Source organism: Podarcis erhardii, assembly GCF_964252035.2.
Source record: "Podarcis erhardii genome assembly, chromosome: 1".
Lineage (NCBI taxonomy): Eukaryota > Metazoa > Chordata > Lepidosauria > Squamata > Lacertidae > Podarcis > Podarcis erhardii.
Window position 1 is genome coordinate 46,530,203 of NC_138497.1, and position 22,371 is coordinate 46,552,573.

The following is a 22,371-nucleotide window of genomic DNA, read 5'->3' on the forward strand; positions in this document are numbered from 1 at the left end:
CAACTCCCATGATCCCTAGCTAACAGGACCAGTGGTCAGGCATGATGGGAGTTGTAGGCCACAAACATCTGGAGGGCCAAGGTTGAGGAAGCCTGACTTAACCAAGGGTGCTTCCAGAGGGGAGTTTATAGTGAAATTGTTGCTGCTATGCTCACAATTCCACACCCACCCTGCATCCACATGACATTGTAATGTAAACAAACAAACAAACATACATAAAGGCTGGCATTTTTGTTTGTTTGTTTACATTTAGTCTGGATTTCCCCTTAATGTGGAAAATCAGATATGTAAAACTAGCCCAGTGTACACCTGCAATTGCTCCCAGCTTGTTAGTGCAATTTTTAGGGTGAATGTTTTGTCATGTGTTCAGTAAAGGTAAAGGTAAAGGGACCCTTGACCATTAGGTCCACTTGTGGATGACTCTGGGGTTGTGGTGCTCATCTCGCTTTACTGGCCGAGGGAGCCAGCGTACAGCTTCCAGGTCATGTGGCCAGCATGACTAAGCCGCTTCTGGCGAACCAGAGCAGTGCACAGAAACGCTGTTTACCTTCCTATTTATCTACTTGCACTTTGATGTGCTTTCCAACTGCTAGGTTGGCAGGAGCAGGGACCGAGCAACGGGAGCTCACCCCGTCACGGGGATTCGAACTGCTGACCTTCTGATCAGCAAGCCCTAGGCTCTGTGGTTTAGACCACAGCACCACCCGCGTTGTCCCTATTGTTTCAGTAGGTTGTCCCGTTTTGTTTCCAGTTGCCCCAGATAACAATACAAGACTCCTATTTCTACCGATTGCCTCACATCTGGTTTGGAGGAGAGACTCTCTCAATATCTCCTGAGAGGTTGTAATCACTGTATGAACACCTGACCCCCCTTTAACAAACAAACAAACAAACAAACAAACAAACAAACAAACAAACACAGAGGTATTTGACAAGACCCACAGTATTTTAAAAATTATCCCCTGGCCAAAGCCCCACCCTTTATTTCCCCCCCAATAAAACATGGTAGCTAGTTGAACAAGGCTGGCTATGCTGGCTCATGTACAATTCTTAGGATGCAATTTCTTCAGGTATGCAGATGTATAGAAATACCTGTGTTCATGCCTGTAATTTAAAAAGGTAGTGGATGCCAGGGGAGAAGTAACTGAGGGGAGAGACCAAAAAGCAACAACCCTGGTGTGGATGGCAAGTAGTGGAACACCCATGAATATCCATTACAGGGGTGGGGAGAGGAATGTGTGGAAGCTAGCATGCCTAACACACACACAGAAAAAGTAGATCTCGACGACCCATTTATGATACCAGGTCCCTCTCTGGAAGTACCCAAAGTGTGCTTAACAGTTCAGTCCTCAAACGTCCAATGATTAGGTTTCACATACATGCCTGCTGAGTGTGTTCACTCAAAAGTTAGTCTCATTGAGTTCCATGGGCTTCACTGCCAAGTAAGCATGCATGGGATTTCAGCTTACTCTCAAGTGGGTATGGTTTCAGCCTTTAGACACATCAAAAATCTTTCAGCTCCTCTTCTGGGTAATTCATTTGCAGACTCATGTAATTAGCCACAGGTAAACTCAGACGTCTTGGTGTCTTTCCCAGAAATGGGGCTCCGTCTCCACTCCTTTCCCTTGCAGTCAGAAGACCTGCTGCCTCCGAGAAGTTACTTCGCTGCTTCGGAGCACTTATATGTGCTTTAATGAAATGTAGGCGAAGTTCCCTCCCTCCCGCTCCCTTTTCTCATGTCAAAAGATCAGAAAGGTCAGGTCTCAACACGCTACACCCAGACGATCACGCTTCCAAAAAGTTGCTTTGAGTGAAACAAACAGGCGGTCGGTTTGGCCACTGTGCATTATGTAACTAGTGCACTGGCTGCAGAAGCTGGATGACTGACACAGAGAAATTCCTGGCGGAGGGGGAAGGGTGCTGCCCTGAAGTCACTGTAATTACCGAGCGGCGTTCCAAGAAACCTAAAGGGGAAAGTGGCTGGAGATCAAGGGAAACAAAATGGAGACCACCATGTTTTGTTTGGGGTTTTTTTAATACCCCGAACAACTAGAACGTGCACTGCAGAAGTGAGGGTCAGCACACATGTAATCCCCCCCCCCGATAAAATGGCACGAACCCAATCCTTGCATATGAATAGTTGGAGGAGATGCTCTTCGGGAAACGAGAAGCTATGGAAACAATGAAGGAACTATGTTTCACCCCCGCGCGCGCACACCCACCCCACGCTCGCCTCTGTGCGTGTGCAGTTTTGTTTGTTTTTTTTAAAGACACAAACTATTATTAAAAACTCTTGAAACTCCCCGCTATCTAAGTTCGAGCGCCGATTGCCCCTCTGCCGCGTCGCTGCCCCTTTAAGACCTGCTCTCTTAACAGTTGCACAGAAGGGAGTGACCTCTGGGCTTTGACAGCTCCCCTAATAACTAGCAGAACCCTGGCTCCGCCCTCAGCGCTTGATTGGGCGGCGGGCCGGTATCCACTTTCTCGATTGGCCGAGCGCTTCCCCTGAGCGAACCTTTAGAACTCCGAGACACAATATTCTGTTACATTGTAGCAAAATGGCGACTGTCATTCACAACCCCCTGAAAGCGTAAGTAGGAATCAAAAATGTACATATTCCGCGTGGTTTAAATATGAAAAAGGGCGCCTTTCCGATGCATGCTGCCAGACTGAACCTGGCGTCTCCAGACTCCCAGCTGCTCTAGCCTCCCTCGCGCTTTTCTTTTCTTTCCTATCTCCTCCTCTCTCTCTCTCTCTCTTTTTTGTGCAACACACACGAAGTCTCTCGCTCGGTAATTAATAAGAAGAAATTGTTACGTCCGCGTCCTGCTTAATTGATTGGAGGTGATGAAATGAAAGCGGAGTTTCTGGGCGCTGAGGCACCGGCGCCGCTCGCAGCTCTCGGGGCTTTTTCGGCTCTCGGGAACGGCAAGGTTTTGACGGATCCCCGAGGGGGTGCGTTGCACTTGACAGAGTCCTGCGCGCGGCGTCCGGGCTGCCTTTGCAGCGCTGTCAGCGTCCAGCACAGAAAGATCGATTGGTGGGAACCGGGCGCACAAGGACTGGCTTGGAAAACGCTCGGGTTGCAGTTTCGGGAGTTGTTTCCCCCCCTGTTTGCAGTTCGGGGATGGCTTGAAAGCTGCGGGAGGGAAGGAGTTTGAGCCGCCAGCGTTTGGCTGGCTCGTTGTTGGCAAAAGGGCAGCACGGATCTTTTCATGGCAGGACAGTAGGGACATATTAGCCATTACAATTGTGTGTATGGGGAGAGAGAGACCGACTTGTTCTAGATGAATGACCGGGGTTGGTGGCTGGTTGCTTTTGATAAAGCGCAGGAAGTCCGGCGATCTGCTTTGCATACCGTTCGATATATTTTTTTTTTTTCGCTTTTAAAAGTAGAGGATGCCGGAGCTCGATTCTGGAATGCATCCACTCGGTGGACGCCGCCAGGGTGCAATTGAGGGTGAAATCTGGCTGCTCTCCAGATCATCTAGAAAGCCCCGGTGTGCAGCTTCTGGGGGCAGCCCTACTACGTCGGGGGCGGGGGGCGTGTGCGTCTTCCTAACCCTGGTGGTTAAAGGCGGGTAGTTTTCTTCGGAACCTCCCCGGTTTTTCCTTCTGGTCTGCAGCACACACAGCCCGCTTAATCCCTCCAGGCATTAAAGGGAGAGCGGGATTTGGCAGCGCGACTGGGGATGGCGGGGCTTTTCCTTTTTCTTAACCTTTTCAGGGTTACTTCTGCGCTCGAAGGAACCGGCGCTCACTTGCAACGGGGACCGGATCGGATCAGGGATCCTGGCGTGGTAGTGGCGGAGGGGAGAGAAGCTCCTTTGGGGCTGCTTCGCTACCGCTCGCTGAAGTTATCCGGCGGGGGGGGGGGGTCTGCCACCTTTCAGCCTTCCTTCCTCCGATCGGGGGAAAAACACACACTTCGGAGGGGTGTTCCGGGGATCCTCGCTGCTGTGAATGGATAGGAGGAGGGGAGAGTAAACCGGGGGAGGAAGCAGCCTCAATTTGGGACGGCGGTGGGGGTTGGGGAGAGAGGATGCACGGCGAGCTGTCATATTTAAATAACTGACATCTCCCCTCCCCCCTTCCCCTTTCTGGAATGAAATATTTGCATAATGAGACCCTTTCCTTTAGTGAATTCTAAGCAGGACCGTCAGGGAAGCGGCAGCTGCGATTTTCAGATCATTAGCGAGCGATCCCCTTCCTGCGATGGTGAGGGAGGAGAGAGCGGGGCCACACAAAAGTCGGTGGCCAAAAGCGGAGGGACGATGCAGCTTCCCAGCAAAGTTTAAAAACACCGTATTTGTCACATCCGTATCTCGCCCTTCCTCCGAGTGGCTCGGGGCGGCGCACGTGGTTTTTATGAAAATAGATTACTAAAAAAAAAAAAATCATCATAGCAAACCTAAGAGCTAGGTAAGATTAGAGCAGACGGTGAGCTTCGTGACCATAGGAGCCAGCTCCTTAGAGCCCGACGCCCCCTCGCCCCCCCTCCATTTGAGGGGACCGCCCCCCCCCGAGTTGATATTTGCCATGCAAATAGTGTGCGTGAGCTGCATCTTGTGGTCGATTATGCGGGATGGGGCTTACCCCCCGCAATATTTTATTCAGTTGGCACCCCTGGTCGTGACTACTGGGGGCTGGGCGAGGGCGAACCCACACCTCCTCAGCCCTGATCCAGTATGCGCTTACATCTTGTGGAAGCGATCTGGAGTTATGCTCGCTTGGAGTCGCACGTGTTACGTCGGTTTCAGGGGGGCGAGGTCGCTCAGCCTCCTTGCTGAAACCCCCAAGTGAAGCAGTAGGTGGCCGCCTTGACAGCTCAGCCAGCCCTGCCCCCTATTGCCTGCGCGGCCCCGATGCAACCCTTGCACCTGAGTCAGCCGGTATTTGATTACTGCTTGCACAGATCCGCTGGGCGTGCAGCAGCGGCAGCAGCAGCTGCCCACTCCCGGGCATGTTTACTCGGAAGTAAGCCCCGATGGCCATAGGCTTGCCAAGCCCACAGCCGCCAGCACGAAGCCACTACCATAAAGGCTGAGTGGAAGTTTCTTTTCGAGGAGCCACTTCCGGAGGGGCTCCCTCGAAGGAAGGGCAATGTTTTCATCGCGAGCCTGGAAGGGGGCGGGCGGCGCGTGGGGGGTGGATCCGGAGTCGGGCCTCGCTGACATCATTGGTGCAAACGAAGCGTGTGCGCCCGGCAAAGTAGCAGAAGTGGGAAGCCGCTCCTCGCGCGGCGCTATTAAATTTCTTCGCGCCCAGCAACCTTGTGCATCAATCATTTCCTGCCCCTCCACGTGACCCGTTGGGAGCCCTTCGCTGCCCGCCGACGAATTCATCTTGCGGCCCCGACTTCGCCCCCCGCCGACTCTCTCCCGCTCTTTTAAAGGGACAGAACCAGGCTTTTAATATAATTAGCCGTCTCTTCTCCTTTCAACACCGCCCCCCCGCGCGAGGGGGTGATCGGAAAGGAAACAATAGGCAGCGCGCGGACCAAAGATGCTTTCCTAGGAATGGGTGTGTGTGTGTGTGTGTGGGTGTGTGTGTGGTGTTACTGTCCATTTTCCAGATTCACAACTTGCGCCGTTGTTTTTAGTTTGCGTTAGTTAAACGCAGTTAAATACTGTAGAACGTTTCTTTCTTTTGGAAAAGTTGCTGATCAGGATAAACCGTATAAATATATATCGGCCATATAAATATACATCGCGCCAGTTTATGAGGGCAAAGGCAGTTAAGACACATAAAGGGGGGCAGAGAAGGGGGGGGTCACAGCGCGATGCGTCTCAGCCCCGTTGTGTCTTTCCTTCCTGCAGTGGCGTAGCGTGGGTTGTCAGCACCCGGGGCAAGGCAAGTAATTTGCGCCCCCTAACCCTAACCCCCAGATGTTGCACCCGGTGCGGCCGGCCCCCCCTGCACCCCCCACGCTACGCCACTGCCTTCCTGACAATGAAAGGGAGTCGAGCATCATCTGCATTTTGATTGTGATGTCTCAAAACAACTGGCGTCCCCGTCTCCCCTTGCAAAGAAACTGGCCTCGAAAAGGTTTTCCTGGTCACCATCGGTATCGCTCGACCTCCTAAATCAGCGGCCCCCTTAAACTCTTTGTATCCTTGGTGTATAACAATCATTCGTTTTCAGTATAACACCGAACTAGGCAGCGCTATTAATTCCACGTGGGGAATATAAAGTACTGCATTTCCAGTCCCGCCGGATACTCGGAAGAAATACTTTGAAGTTCCCAACTGGAGGCACTGGGGGCCCTTTTCTGTTTGTTTTCAGTTTCCCAGTGCTCTCCTCCTCCTCCTCCTCCTTTCCTACAATAGCGATGCCTCCGCAGATCCTTTTGGGTGTCTCCGGCGCTTCTCCGCTTTCCCTCCCTCTCTTCTGGGATTCAGCCAATGGTGTGACTGCCCATTGTATTGTTTCTCCCATTGCTGAACACCTTGTTTGCCCACACGGTGCGAAGAGGCAGGGAGCATCTAGAGGGCTGGAAGGCTGGGAACCAGGCTGGGATTCCTGAACCTGGGCTGGGGGGGGGGGGCGGAAGCTAAGCATGGGCAAAGGCCTACCTTGGATAAAAATGGGCTACCTACCTGTTCTTGTCTGCACTGGAACAAATAGACTCCTCAAGGGAGGCTTATTTTTAGTGGTGAAGACAGTAATATGTGAGACCGTTTGTGCAACCCTCTCCTCCCTCCCTTTTGACCCCAAATCTCTGTTGACCCTCCTTTATTCACCTTCTATTTTTTCCTTTTCCTTTCTGGGCCTGCCTTTGATCAAGAAAGGGAAGCTGGAGCTATCTGGACAAAACTTGCAGGATCAAGCAGCCATAAAGAACTGAGACTTTTTACATTTGCTTGTTTTGGAAATTTATTGTCTGTCTGTCTGTCTCCAGTAGGGTGTCTCTCTTCACCCTGTATTTGCCTGACATTGCCTTATTTTAACACCCTGGAGAGCGGGGATTAAATGATGTTCCTATCACTCCCTGTATTTGGATTCTGGAGTGTCTCCTGTTGGTTGTCTGTTGATGATTGTTGATATTGACCTCTTAGTGGACAGTTGGGACAGTTGGCATCCACCTGCCTCAGGAGACAATGGAGGAGTGTGCCTTTGGGAGTAAAGTCAAACTGTTGTAAGGCTGCAGGTACCAGCTGTGGAGACCAATATAGGAGAAACATGCTGCTCCAACTGCATCATGGTACAGTATTTCTTCTCTCTGTGCTCCTCCCAGCAGTCATTCCTACTCTGGTCACTACTATACATACACAACCTGTTTGTCTCCAGGCCCTGTGGCCACCTGAAGTCTGAAGAGATGTCCTTGCTCACGCAAGACATAATTTGTCCCCCGGCTCATCTTCATCCCTGGATAACTCACCTCCTTTCTTCCTACCAGCTTTGTTACCTGCCTCCCCCAATCTCCTGTGGTTCCTGCTCATGAGAAGTGCTAAGAAAGTTTTATAGATATCCCCTCTGTTCCTGCTGTACTACTAGTGGTCGGTGCCCAAGGCTACATACACGCCATACATTTAAAGCACATGACTCTTCTCAAAGAATCCTAGGAATTGTAGCTTTGTGAGGGGTAAACTACATTTCCCAGGATTCTTTGGGGGGAGACATGTGCTTTAAATGTGTGGTCCATAGGCAGCCTCACCAATGCAATCTTCTTCCTGGTTGGTGATCTCCATCCTGATCTCATTGGGAGAGAATCAGCCTCCAATGTAAACAAACAACCACAAAACGAATGATGGTTCACTTTCATAGGTCCACTCTTTACAATTTCCCCAGTATTCCCTTGGGAATGCCAGCATAAACGTTGCTTGCACTAGGGAATTCCCAACCTTTTCCTCCCCTACAGGCCCATGCTACCTTCCAAGGCAGGGATCCTTAGTAAATGGCTGGGATGTGGGGCAGAGTATTGCTCTCCTCTGCTGACCAAAGATGCTTTTGCCTGATTGCAGACTATTCCACACCCCATCTCCTGTAGTGCTCTGTCCTACATTCCAGCCTACAATGAGCATCCCGTGAACACTGGAAGTGGCCTTTTGAGGGTTGCCAAAGCCATGAGTGGGGAGACAGGTCGAGAGTTCACTGGGGCAAGTGTCCCTTCTGGTCATACTAGCAGAATTGGGTACAACTCAGTGTTTATGTAGGGACGCGGGTGGTGCTGTGGGTAAAACCTCAGCGCCTAGGACTTGCCGATCGTCAGGTCAGTGGTTCGAATCCCCGCGGCGGGGTGCGCTCCCATTGCTCGGTCCCAGCGCCTGCCAACCTAGCAGTTCGAAAGCACACCAGTGCAAGTAGATAAATAGGGACCGCTTACTAGTGGGAAGGTAAACGGCGTTTCTGTGTGCTGCGCTGGCTCGCCAGATGCAGCTTGTCACGCTGGCCACGTGACTTGGAAGTGTCTGCAGACAGCGCTGGCCCCCGGCCTCTTAAGTGAGATGGGCGCACAACCCTAGAGTCGGACAGGACTGGCCCGTACGAGCAGGGGTACCTTTACCTTTACCTTTACCTTTACCAATGTTTATGTAGAATACATACATATGTGTACCAACACACACACAAAAAATTTGGGATAACATGTCATGCACCTGACAAAATGGAGCATAGCACATGAAAGCTTAAGCCACAATATATCTGCTAGTCTTTACGGTGCCCTGAGAGCCTTTTTGTGTGTGTGCTGATGAAATCAGCAGCCATCATGTGCTTAGTAACTAACATGCCTCAAACTATCGCCAGGCTTAACAGGCCTGAAAACAAAGAATAAAAAAGAAGAATGTAGTCACACAGAAGTGTCCAAGCCAGCCTGGACTAGTTCATTTGCATGGAGGTGGCTGCTGTGTGTCTGAACCAAGCCTGAGGAGTCTCATTGGTGAAGGAAACAAAAAGACCCCCTAAATATGATTATGCCTTGATCTAAATCTGCACTATGATGAAGTACAGATGAAGATAATTGTACTTTTAAAAAAACAAACAAACAAAAAACTCACTGGAGTTTAATAGCTACCTGCTTGCTGGTTCAAAAACACAAGTCTGGCATTGAGTAATCCTTTCAGCAGATGTTAATCATTAAAAAAAATAGAGTCTTGAGGCTTAAATCTAGGGAGCAATGTGCCAGCAAAGATGCAGCTGGGATGGAGAATAACAGCACATTGTCGCAATCTGATGGTGGTCATGAGCCAATCCAAAATATTATGCTAAAGCAACAGCTCTGCTGTGTTAGCAATTATGCAAGTGACAATTGCCACTGTTTAATGTAAGCAGATGGGGATCATGGGGCTCGCCAACCTGGGAGGGTAGCCCATCTAGGAGAAGGAAAACTCTGATCCTAAACCTCTCCTGCCCTGCAGGCTATCTGCAGGAGAAGAAAAGGTTAAGGAGTAAACCCTACACAAATCTGGAGTCCCTAAGACGGTTGGTTGGATGGCGTATTGTATGCTTCCTTCTGACAACAACTGCAACCAAGCTGGTGCCAAACATATTGCTTTGCTTTCTTTGGACCACTCAAAGAAGGCCGAGAGGGGGTCTTCTTGTCTGGGTAGCCCAGGACTTCCATCTACACTGCCCAGGCTTGTACATTGGGGAGGTCAATTCAGTGATGCTAACCCAATGGTTTGACTTCACTCCCGTGCTGCCCCATTCCAGCCCTTTCTGTGACATTTTTATGACTTTTTGGGGCTACTTCCAGGTTCAGTGCTATGCATGTGTGATTGCGCATCATTTGGATGTGCCTAAATTGGTCATTGCCTGTATTAAATTTCTATACCGCCCTTCATCCAAGGATCACATGGCAGTTCACAATATAAAAATGCAAAAATACATAACAAAGTAGCAAACAAAAACCATATCCCCACCCCACATTGATGCTTAAATTAGTCAAAGGCCTGGGAGAAGAGAAATGTTTTCCCCCCCTGCTTAAATATATGTAATGAAGGCTCCAGGCAACCCTCATTGGTCCAGCAAGGCTCTTCTTGCATTCTTAACTTCTATGGCTCTTGACATTTAGAAATGCTTTTTGAAATGCATCCCACTTATAATTTGTTTCAGAAGCAAAACCATCCTAATCAGTAAAGCTCTGTCATCCTTGTATCTTTGACCTCCTGGAAAAGTGTTGGATAAATATAGCCGCAAGATATGTGAGTGGATGTGGATGCTGAACGAAATGGGCTAGAGATAGGAAACGAGAACTGCTATGAGCTGGGGGAAGGGTGCACTATTGGGGAATCTGGAAAATGACAGGTTCCCCTTTTATTTAGTTGCATGAATGACTTGATTAGTTGCTTAGTGCTTTTGTAATTTGTTTCCTCAAAATTCAAGTCTTGCACAGCCCATGGATGGAGCTGGCTTCATAAATTTGTCATGGGGTGGTAAAGGAATTTCTCAAAGGCTCTACATTTGTTTATACATACTGTATTCTCCTCCCCCCTGCCACCCCAAAAGCCCCAATAATAGGCTTGGATGGGAATAACATTCAAGGGACATGGAAATCAAAATTGTTGCAAGAATTCTAAGCTACAAATCTCCCTATCTGTGGGGATGGGAGGGGAAAGGACTTTCATGGTAATGGGGAACATATTTGGGGAAAGTTTTCGAATTGTGTTAAATGGGTTCCACATTCAATCTTTTTCAAAGAAAGTCTACACAAATAATGAGTCCTTGCGCTTAAGTATCACTAAAATCAATGGGACAAAGTAACTTCTGGTGAGACTGTCTCAACAATTTCAATGAAATTTAAGTACTGTACAACGTAACGTTCTGAGGGTGTTATAAAATGAAGTGGGCTTTCCACAATGCACACTTATCCTGGGAGATGAATCACAATGGATTATTAAGCAATGGACTCTAGATTTTGTCAGTCTGTGTTCTGATCACATGTTTGCAATCTAGGCATGTGGTTTTGTGAATGTTTTGATGTATGTTGTCAGTTACCCTACACTTTCTAATTCAATTTCTGGTCATTCAACTGCTGCTTCAGTGAGGTCTGGAGACAACATCCGGGCAGTATAACCAGCTTCAGCAATTTGCTTTCTTTATAAATCCTTTAACAGTGCAGTGAGCAAGTTATGAAATAGGACTGCCTAATAACAATTCACACGTCACATTGTACACTTCTTTGTGGTAATCACAGGGTGTTCTATTCGGAACAGAATCTTGTGAACAACTCATAGGCTAAACTAGTAGAAACAACACCAAACCAATATTAATCAGAAACAAGCAAGTATTGTGGGGTTGCATAGGGCAGGTATCTTCAACTTTTCCAGGACATACCTTTAACCCCAACATGCATTTGGAGACCCATTTCTTAATTTTTTACCATATATTTGCATGGTGGTAGTGCTTCTACAGTGACCTGCTTTGAATCAGGTTGAAGACCAATGGCAGAGATTTTCAACCTTTCTGAGTCCACGGCTCCATGACCAACTTCTTTGGTACCCCTGTAGGGCTCAGGAGCCCAGTTATGTCACCCCTTGCCTACGGAGCTGGCAGCCTCTCACCCTTTTTCTAACACCCTCCCTCGTGGGGTGTTCACACAGCCTCCTCTCCTCTCCCCTCTCTTTGGGAGTCTTCTGGGCAGCTACTGCTGCCATCCCTGGTCTCTGAGCTGCCATCCCATCCGTTCCAGAGGCACCATTTGCCTGCAGAGCTAGTAGCCAGAGCTGCTGCAATAAACAGCTGTGCAAACTTTGGGGAAGCCAGATGTGAAAGGGCATCAGAGGAGGGGGAGGGAACGAAAGAGGGACAGAGGCCAGTGCTGCCTGCGGAACCCCTGACCATCATTCAAGGCACCCCAGGGTGCCACAGCACACTGGTTGAAAACCACTTGCATAGGGTATGCTGTCAGAGGAAGAGAGTGAGAGTTTGTGGGAGAGGTTAGAGGACTACTTATTGAAATCCAATCTGATTTGTGCTTGTGGTGTTATATGGGCAGTTATAAATAAAGAAGAGTTTGGATTTGATATCCTGCTTTATCACTACCTGAAGGAGTCTCAAAGCAGCTAACATTCTCCTTCCCCTTCCTTCCCCACAACAAACACTCTGTGGGGTGAGTGGGGCTGAGAGACTTCAGAGAAGTGTGACTAGCCCAAGGTCACCCAGCAGCTGCATGTGGAGGAGCAGAGACGCGAACCCGGTTCCCCAGATTACGAATCTACCACTCTTAACCACTACACCACACTGGCTCTCAGGCTTTCAATAGCATTTGCTCTTGGGTGGGGGCATACTGCCTTGTTTACAATAGGTGTATGTCCTGTAGTTTCCTGCTAACATCCTGAAACTTTTAATTCCACAAATGTTCCGAGGTTATGGTTTCTTTGTGTCCCTCCAGACTGCAATAATGTGGTGACATCAGGGAAGCATCCAAAGCCACAACTATGTCCAAGAGGCCACAGTGCGCTCGCTACCTGTGGGATGAATAACTAACCAATTCCATTAGTTTTCTCTGCTGGAACTGTTTGAGGAGCACAAGTTGTAACATGGTAGTAGCCTTCTGAACCCAGCACAAGAGAAGTGTGCTGGGTATGGCGTAGAAAAGCAAGAGTTTATTTTCCTTTTGAATGAGAACATAACAAAGGAGAAGAACGTTGCAATCAAATTTTAAATAGTTCTCTCTTAAACCACTGCAAGAAGCCCTGGTCAGGAATTTTTCATGACATGGTTTATAGCCTAAAAGAGCCCGTTCGAGTCACAGATTCCAAGCCAATGGCCTCAAGGAAGGATTTAATTTAGTGTCTCTGAAGTTTTTGGCATGGCCTCCAATACACCAATTCTCCCCTCATATGGGAATAGCTGATGAAGTTCAGCAAAATGCATCTTAGGTCACACTTTCCCTGGCTGGGTGTTGTAATGTAAGCAAAATACAACTTCAGCCGCTGTGAATCATTTGATGGCATGTTCAGCAGTGCCCAGAACTGTTGCATCTTGGCAGAGAATGAGATGACAAATTCCACAGCCGTATGGTGTGAATGTAATCACAACAGGGTGTTTCCACTGAATCTTGACTGGTTTCTTATGGCATTTGCTCCTCAGGCAACTCCTTTGGGGTGTTACTGATGTGGGCTGCTTCACCCAATTATTTATATTTCATCAAAAGCTGGTGTTCAATGTTATATCTTTTAATACTGCAGAGTTTAGTTACAGGGCGTGCAATTCTTCACCGAACGGAGGTACTAAAACGAAATGGTTTTTATCTTTATTCAGTTTATGGGATCAATGTTGCGAAAGATCCCAGTTTGCTAAGGACTGCTTAGCCTTGCTTCTTATAAGTAACTCAACTGAAATAAATGGGAATTATAGCCAACAATTTGCAGGATGAAGGGCAAATAATAATTAGCTTCTAGCAATGGAAGTAATACAGCTCACCTTGCCAGACTTACATAGATCTGTTGGTCTCACCTGCACTAAATATTGAAATATTATGGTAAAAGCTTAATTGCCTAATATTGATTATAACTTGCATTGCACTTAATCCACTCCCCAAGCCTTGTTGTCTCAATTCCAGATCTATGGGTTTGGTCATGGTTTCTTAGTGCTGAGGAAAATGCATTCTGCACATGCTGTGTCCCCGTCTTTTACTGCACATGACAGTCTTGCCATGACAGTGGTGTGTTGGGGTTCAGAAGCTCTGAGATTAAGCACTGGTGAACCTGGATTCAAATAATACTTTGATCCTCTCCTTTTCCCTCCCAATGCCTTTTACAGTGGTACCTCAGGTTAAGAACTTAATTCGTTCTGGAAGTCTGTTCTTAACCTGAAACTGTTCTTAACCTGAAGCACCACTTTAGCTAATGGGGCCTCCTGCTGCCGCCGTGCGATTTCTGTTCTCATCCTGAAGCAAAGTTCTTAACCCGAGGTACTATTTCTGGGTTGGCAGAGCCTGTAACCTGAAGCGTCTGTAACCCGAGGTACCACTGTATTCTATTCCTGGGTCAGTTTTATCTGAGAGATTGACAATGGGCTGCTTAAAAACTAGAGAGTTTTTTTTTCCTGGTCACCTTCATGATGGTTATAACCCAGCATGCCATTTTGCAAATCAGGGGGCTTCTGTTAAGGCATTACCTAGTTCCAGAAATAGCTATTGGGTGGCTGCTTGTGACTGGGGCCTTATGCATTTGGCATTGTACCCCACTTTACAGAGATTGAGAGTGATTCTTGTGGTGGTTGAAAGAGGCACAGCCCCATCAGTTGATGTTTCAGCTCATTACCACCAAAAGAACAGAAATCTTCTACAAGCATTTAGTCTTGGGGAATATTTCTAGTAACTAATCACAAAAAATATCTATTGCTATTGTGATGACAGACTTCTTCCTCCTGCCCTCCAATGTATATTCCAAAACACTATGTTCCAAAGGCTAACTAACAGCACAATCCTAACCATGTCTACTTAGAATTAGGCCCTATTGAATTATTGGGCTTACTCACAGGAAATTGTGGTTTGGACTGCCACTTAAAATCCTGAAGTTAAGAGGAGCTTCACTTGATGTTACTGTCATTGGCTAAGCTGCTTGGACACAGAGTGGCAGGCCCAGGGAAGGAGAAGACTGCAGAAAGAAAAGAAGACACAAGAAGTTGCCTGCAAAAAGAAGAGGGTTAGAGGAGGGGAGTGGTTCATCCACAGGCCTGAGGAAAAGCCAGTGAGAGGAGACAGAGGCAAACTACACACAAATGGGAAGAAGCCCTGGCAGCACTGCAAGAAGAAGAAGAAGAAGAAGAAGAAGAAGAAGAAGAAGAAGAGGAAGAAGAAGAAGAAGAGGCAGCAGCCTTTGGAGGTTCTGGTTTTCAGTCGAAAAATGGGAAGGGGATGGTACAAAGATGTACAGATGTACTTAACCCTTTCCCTAAATAACCCCCCCTGCCAACTGCCTATTTCTACAGGGTCGCTGTTAGGTTTACAAAACACTAACAGCATGTGTTTCCGGCAGCCAGTGTAGGGGTCACACTGGGACCTGTGAGACCAGCATTCCAATCCTCATAAAGCTCATGTGGTGCTCTTTAGCTAGTCACTGTCTTGAAGCCAAACCTATTACCTACTACCTTGCTGTGAGGATAAAACAAAGAGGGTAGAATCATGCATGGCACCCTGGGTACCTTGGAAGAAAGGTGGGAATGTAAAGAACAAATAAAATAAATGAATAAGCACACAGAACTCCATGGGCAAGGGAATTCTGAACAGAAAAACAGGGAAAGGGATAAGCATGTGTGTGGGTGTGTGGGTGTGTGGGTGTGCGCACGCGCCCGCCCACCCACCCACCCACCCACCCACTACACCTCCACTGAGAAATTGCACCCTCCTGAGAGGGGAAGGAAATTGCACAGAGAAGCTGGGCACATGTTCAGAAGCTGCAGATGTGAGAGAAGCCCACTGAATTTAAATAACCATCCACATTTGGGGCTCTTGGCCTCTATCCAGCTTGCATTTGCATAGACCGAGTTGCTGTTAATGGCACAGGAGCCAGGGCCAGTGAATAAGCTGGCAACCCTGTCAACCCTCCACATTTTATGCTTTGAAGAACTAATTGGTTTGGTCAGCTGAGAGCAAATTCTGTGTCTAGTGCTATCCGTCAGCTTCATGTGAATGAACTAGTGAATAGCATGTAATTTAATAGTCACAGATGATGGAAACTTGGACTACAAGATCTGTTTCCTGATTAGTCACTGCCAGTTCATATCCCATCAGTGCATATGTGAAGTTTGATTGTTTTGTCCTAATGTGCATAACATTATGCTTACATGTTTGTCATTCTGTTGCCCATTCACCCTCTTTCGGAAATTATTTTGGAGCCCTTTGAGGTCTGTTTGGGTTTTCACATTCCTGAATAATGCAGCAGCATCTGCATAACTGGCTACCTTACAGCTCACCCCTGACAGCCGCTTTTTTTGTGAATAAAGAAAACAGCACCAAGCTCTCCTCTGTTTTCATTTTATTCATTTGTAGTAAATGACTTCCATTCATTTGCTATGTTAAATTTGAAATTCTGTCTCTCATCTCTTAACAATTTCCCTGTAATTGCCCCTCATATTTGGATTTTTTATTCCTTCTGGTATCCATGCCACTTCTTTGCTTGTATTACAGCAACTTATCAAAATCTTGCTTTCTTTGTCCAAGATTGATTTCCTTTTACTTCACTGATATCTTGTAACTCCCCATTCCCCAGATTATAAGCCATTGGGCAGGACTCATTGGGTTTTTCCTTTGGAAAGCATCTAGTTGTAGGCATCATTTAAATCATGAGTGGGGACATTTTCCAGCCCTAAGGCCACATTTTTACCTTCTGGGAAACTTATTGAGGACCATATATGAGTGGTGGGTGGGGTCAGAGCAGTGCCGGATTTACATATAAGCTAAACAAGCTATATCTTAGGGCCCCACTCTCTTGGCCCCCCCCCAAAAAAAAATTAAAGGAAAAAAACCCTGGATGTTCATTTCCAAAATATAAGATAAAAAACAAATAAATTAAACCCACATACAGCAGCAGTGTTTTGTGCTTTGTAGGCTCCTATGAAGTAAGTAATGGGCCCCGCCTGCTAGCCTGCTTCCTAAAATATCACATATTTTGTTATGTGCAAATGGCTTTAGATACCTATTAGGTCCATAAGTTACCATATAGCATAGATTCAGCACAAAAAACAGCGACAATTTGTTGTTGACAAAGGACAGCTGGACATAGAAGGGCCCCTTTACCTTCAGTAGCTTAGGGCCTCATCAAACCTAAATCTGGCCCTGGGTCAGAGGCAAAAATAGATGGATCAACATTATTTTTTTAAAAAGCATGTTCAGTAGGGTAGTTTTACACATGCTAACACTCACCCCCTCTCCTCAGTCCACATAAGCAAGAGGCAACATCAGAGTTCAAGGATACATTCCAGCTCCACAGAAATGCTTGCTAGTTGCAGCAGGACCAATGAGGAATGAGGCCTAGGGAGAGTTCAGAGGAGAAGCCTGAGAGGATGCATGAACCTCCGTGGCCTCAGGTTCCCCACCTCTGATTTAAACATTGGTGCAGAGATTTCTGTGATCTCATGGCAGGACTTTTGGAAACTCCTTCCATTGCAGAAATTGCTTGCAAACTGCGGCTGTCTGGCATTTCTGTACAGTGGTACCTCAGGTTACAGACGCTTCAGGTTACACACGCTTCAGGTTACAGACTCCGCTAACCCAGAAATAGTACCTCAGGTTAAGAACTTTACCTCAGGATGAGAACAGAAATTGCACGCCAGTGGCGTGGCAGCAGCAGGAGGCCCCATTAGCTAAAGTGGTGCTTCAGGTTAAGAACAGTTTCAGGTTAAGAACAGACCTCCAGAACAAATTAAGTTCTTAACCCAAGGTTATGCATGGCAGCATTTTTCCATATGATTTTGTGCAACAATGGCATCTTCTCCATGAAATGGTATGGAAGACCATATGCATAAAAGCTGCCTTGTTCTGAGTTAAGACTATTGCTCCACCTTCCTCAGTATTGTCTACACTGACCGGCAGCAGCTCTCCAGGGTTTCAGACAGGGAGTCTTCCCAGCACGCTCTGGATATGCCAGGGATTTAACCTGGGACCTTTTGCATGCAAAGCAGATGAGCTAAGCAGCCTTAACCCCCAGAAGGTTCCAAGTGTTCCTTTGGAATGCCTTGTGTGAGAGAGAGACCCAGAGGGAAGAAATGTTGGGCAGAGAGAGCGTAACACTCCTGCCCCACTGTTTATCAGCTATAAATTCCCCTCTCCCCAAACTGCTTTCCACAAGTTGCATGGAACCTATATTTAGTCCCAGAGCTTTTATTCTTTCCCTGTGCCCGCAGAGCCCTCTGTGTGGCACCATTTTGGGTAGCATATACTTGCAAGAGCATGCTCAGGGATGCATGGTGTGAATAACAAGCTGCTATGGCTGTGGAATAGAGAGATCAATCAGATTCAATGAGGGCTACTTCTACTTCTTGTATATTAGCACTGTGGGAAATTGGTAGACTTGGCAACTGTCTCTTCTGACTTTGAATCAGCAGGTGTCAAGAACTTAGATATACTTAAAACTATAAGATGATTGTTTTTAGACTCTGGACTGAATGATCTTATGTGCCTATTCCCACCAGTCTTTAGATGGTAATGTGCACTGTTCTACTTACTTCAAAATTGGTAAGTCAGCCCTGCTGCTCATTCTACCGACTGGGGCCCTGAACCGTGCCTGAAAGTCCTGCCTTGATGGCACCTGCTGTATTTGCATGGAGTCAGGGTGGCAGAGCTAAGAGTCTGACTCAGGAGTCAAGCAAGGGTGCTGTGAACTTTATGTGTGCCTCAGATTCCTGCTAAAATAAGAAAGCTTGAAAGGAGGGGAGCAAACTCTGTCTGGTGTTGACATGGACTAAGTCAGGGTTGGTCACCCTTGTGTGCCAGGGGGTGTGACGCGCATCCCGGAGGCATGGCCCACACTGTCACCAGTGGGGGCATGGTGCCCAGCACCGGGGGGAGGGGGGCAGCCACAATGGCACCCGACTGGGATTGTGCCGCCGGGGGCGGTGCGCTCCCCCCCACCCCTGTTACTCCGCCAGTGTATAGTGCATGTGTGCATGTTGGGTATGACACCCCTTTCATGCTGTTTTCTCACACCCACCTAGTTTTGAAAATATATTTGTGGTCCTTTCTGCATGCTGGCTCTATAGTAACAGCCAGCCAGGCTGCCTTCACCTTAATGTAGTGTCACCATTCACACAGTGAGCAGCAGCAGGTCTGCATCTGGCTTCATCTCCACCAGTCCCTGATGGGGACCCTCCAACTCCAGCCAAGGTAAAGGTAAGTCCAGTTAAGTCCAGTCAAAGGTGGCTATGGGGTGTGGTGCTCATCTCGCTCCAGGCTGAGGGAGCTGGCGTTAGCCCACAGACAGTTTTCTGGGTCATGTGACCAGCATGACTAAACCACATCTGGCACAACGGAACACCATGACAGAAGCCACATGATGCTCACCTCCATTTGTGTTGATGTCACTACTTCTGACCCCTCAGATACCTATTGATCTACTTGCACTGGTGTGCTTTCAAACTGCTAGGTTGGCAGGAGCTGGGACAGAGCAACGGGAGCTCACCCCATCAAGGGGATTCGAACTGGTGACCTTCTGATAGGCAAGCTCAAGAGGCTCAGTGGTTTAGACCACAGTGCCATCCGCTCCAGCCAAGGTACACAATGTGAGTTCCTCATAAAATGCAGTTCCCATCAGGGAACTGGAATAGCCGCAAGAGTTAGAGGCATGGCGTGTGTGTGTGTATGACAATAGTAAAGACTGCCAGTTACCGGAGGCCTTTGGCACCTTCTTCACAAGCCTTGTTCTACATGTCCTCTGCCAGAGCCCCCCCTCCTTGCTGCTTCTCTCCCTCCATGTTTATGCCTGATCCCTCCATCCTTTCCCTGCGCCATCCCCTGCAGGGCCAGCAGTTCAGCCTTCATCCTGCATCAGTTCACGGAAGCAGCACAGATAGCAGCATTATTTATTGAAAACTTGATGTGCAGGTGTGCAGTGAGAAGTAGCATCCATTATTATTATTTTTTAAATGGGACTGTCATTTCCATGACCATTAGCCCAAGGAGAACAAAATGGAATGGAAAGCATCCTTCCCACAATTCCACTATAAAGCCAAAGATGGAAGGGGGGAGGGAGGGGAGGGAAAAGGTGCCAAACTGGTTCTGCAGGACGGAAGCCACTCCTCTCAAAATAGTAATAATACCACACTGCTGATTCACAGGACACAGAAGGCAGTGGCAAAATGCAGTACCTCAAAGTTGGCATAGAACTAGTCTGAGAAATCTCAGAATGAAGAATCAGAAGTACAGTAGTGACATAAGTGCTCCCCCTCTTTCTTTTTTTCTTTTTCCTTTCTCCTCCTGTGATGAGGCTGCATTTTAATATTTTAATGTTTCAATATTTTAATGTTGTGTTTTAATCTTGTTTTTAAGTTGTATTCATTCAACTTGTTTTTATTATTGCTTGTTAGCTGCCCTGAGCCCGGCCTTGGCTGGGGAGGGTGGGGTATAAATAAATAAATTATCATCATCATCATCATCATCATCATCATTATTATTATAAGTAACCCCTCCCTGAAACACACACACACACACACAAACAAACAAACAAACGGATGGGCTCCTGGCTTATTTTGGGGGGGGGGCAGTGAACTTTTAACAGGTTCTTCAGTGGTGGAAATTGGGAGGACCTTTGGTAGAGAACAACCCTTTTGAACTGCCCCTTTCCCCCCTTAAGGAGGAAATAGCAGCTGTTAGACTTCTTACAGGAGTGACCTGCTCTTTGCATATCCTGTGTTGAACCTTTGCATAAAGAATTTGATGCTTCTAAAGCATTTCACTTCTTCCTGCCTCAGGCCAAGGATTGGACCTTACAGACTTTGGGTGTGTGTGTGGGGGGGGTGTCTTCATTTTGTGAGGTTTTCTCCATTCTTGCAAATAGCATCATGGTGTCATCAACCCTGAAAAACCAGCCAAAGATTATGGCCAGCTTCTCATCGGCCAGCTACAGCTCAGCAGCTGGATGTGCAAACATTAATAGGTAATAATGTTTCTTTTCTGTTGGTGAAAAGTTTCACCTCCCTGATTCCTGCACATAAAAGCAAAAGAGCAGGTCAGCACAGGTTTTTTTGCCTGGTTAGTTGGCAATGTTTCTTGCTCAGGAGTAAAAAAACCCAACAGGAGCTATATAACTTCACACTCTTGAGAACACTTAGGCCATTTTCACAAGACAATGAAAACCCATTTTGCATTTCCTGTGTCTGTAATTCAAATGCAAAAGTTCTATTGCTTATTAAGTAGATTCCATTAAATAAATGGTTCTCTTCTCTTTCTTCCATTTCAGCAAAGTTTGCATATGCAAATAAATGGCGCAAGAGCACTTTTAGAGCTTTACCACGTGGCCAGAGGGCCAAATTGGATGTTAAACAGGCAAAATGAGCAGTCTTCCTTCACTCCCTCCTTTTTAACTGAAAAGCACCCCCTGACAGCTACCAATTTGACAGGAGGAAAGGAGAAATAAGAGAAAGAGATGCTTGTTCCTTTCCCCCTTCTGCTGTTTCTCAGCTCAGAATTGCAATTTCAAAGCTTATTTTTTTCCTGTATGGTGAGAAAAGATAACAGGAATCCTGTATCTTTCCTCACAAAGAGAGTAGTACTTTTGGGCTGAAAAATGGTAGGAAGGGAAAGGGTTAAGCAATGCCTCCTGCCCCACTGCTCTTCTGTTCCTTGACTGCAGCCTCCAAGGCTGTTTTTCAGCTAAAAAACCAAAACAAAACAAAAGACAGGACTTGGAAGATTCATACACTTCTTGGAAACACTTGAACTTAAGATGAGTCTACTGGATCAGGCCAATGGCCCATCTAGTCCAGCATCCTGTTCTCACATTGGCCAGCCAGATGCCTGTGGGAATCCTGCAAGCAGGACATGAGCACAACAGCACTCTGTTGTTGTTGTTGTTTAGTCGTTTAGTCGTGTCTGACTCTTCATGACCCCATGGACCAGAGCACACCAGGCACTCCTGTCTTCCACTGCCTCCCGCAGTTTGGTCAAACTCATGTTTGTAGCTTCGAGAACACTGTCCAACCATCTCATCCTCTGTCGTCCACTTCTCCTTGTGCCCTCCATCTTTCCCAACATCAGGGTCTCTTCCAGGGAGTGTTCTCTTCTCATGAGGTGGCCAAAGAATTGGAGCCTCAGCTTCACGATCTGTCCTTCCAGGGCTGATTTCCTTCAGAATGGATAGGTTTGATCTTCTTGCAGTCCATGGGACTCTCAAGAGTCTCCTCCAGCACCATAATTCAAAAGCATCCATTCTTTGGCAATCAGCCTTCTTTATGGTCCAGCTCTCACTTCCATACAGCACTACTGGGAAAACCATGGCTTTTAACTACATGGATCTTTGTTGGCAAGGTGATGTCTCTGCTTTTTAAGATGCTGTCTAGGTTTGACAACAACACTCTGCCCACCTCTTATTCCCAGCAGCTGGTATTCAGAGTCATCATGTCTGTGACATTGGGGGACAGGGGGGTAGAACACAGCCATGGCGGCTAGTAGCTGTTGATCATATGCTTTCACCTGGGTCATCCTTCACACAGATGAGAAGGCAAGACGAGAAACACCTTTGGTGGAAATGGGTATTTTGGGCCTGTGTAGCTTTACGTTCTGCCTGGGTCCAGGGAGTGATGCAGCCATCCCCACCCCCAAAAGCCAAGGACTGAAGAAATCTCTTCAGATGATGGTTGTTGGAGGAGAGGATGTTGGGAGGTCATTTGGGGCCACTGTGTGACCAGTGCATCAAGTCGACAGCCTGTGGCCTCATCCTGGTGTGTGATGGGGACCAATATGTCTTTGCCTTTAAAAATGGGTGGGAGATG

At 47.3% G+C, this 22,371-nt stretch overlaps 1 protein-coding gene across 3 annotated transcripts in view; it reads left to right on the plus strand.

The window, feature by feature from the left end:
- Nucleotides 1–2,504: 2,504 nt before the first annotated feature.
- DPF3 (double PHD fingers 3) overlaps nucleotides 2,505–22,371 on the plus strand; it is a 190,602-nt gene continuing 170,735 nt past the window's right edge. For 2 of the 3 annotated variants that reach the window (XR_014161515.1, XM_081881861.1), the window contains exon 1: nucleotides 2,505–2,590. Coding sequence is in view for 1 of the 3 variants with exons in the window: in XM_081881861.1 (XP_081737987.1) it covers nucleotides 2,559–2,590 (32 nt within the window). In the remaining 2 variants the exon portion in view is untranslated. The remainder of the gene's footprint in view (nucleotides 2,591–22,371) is intronic. The other variant, XR_014161516.1, reaches the window with a different exon arrangement.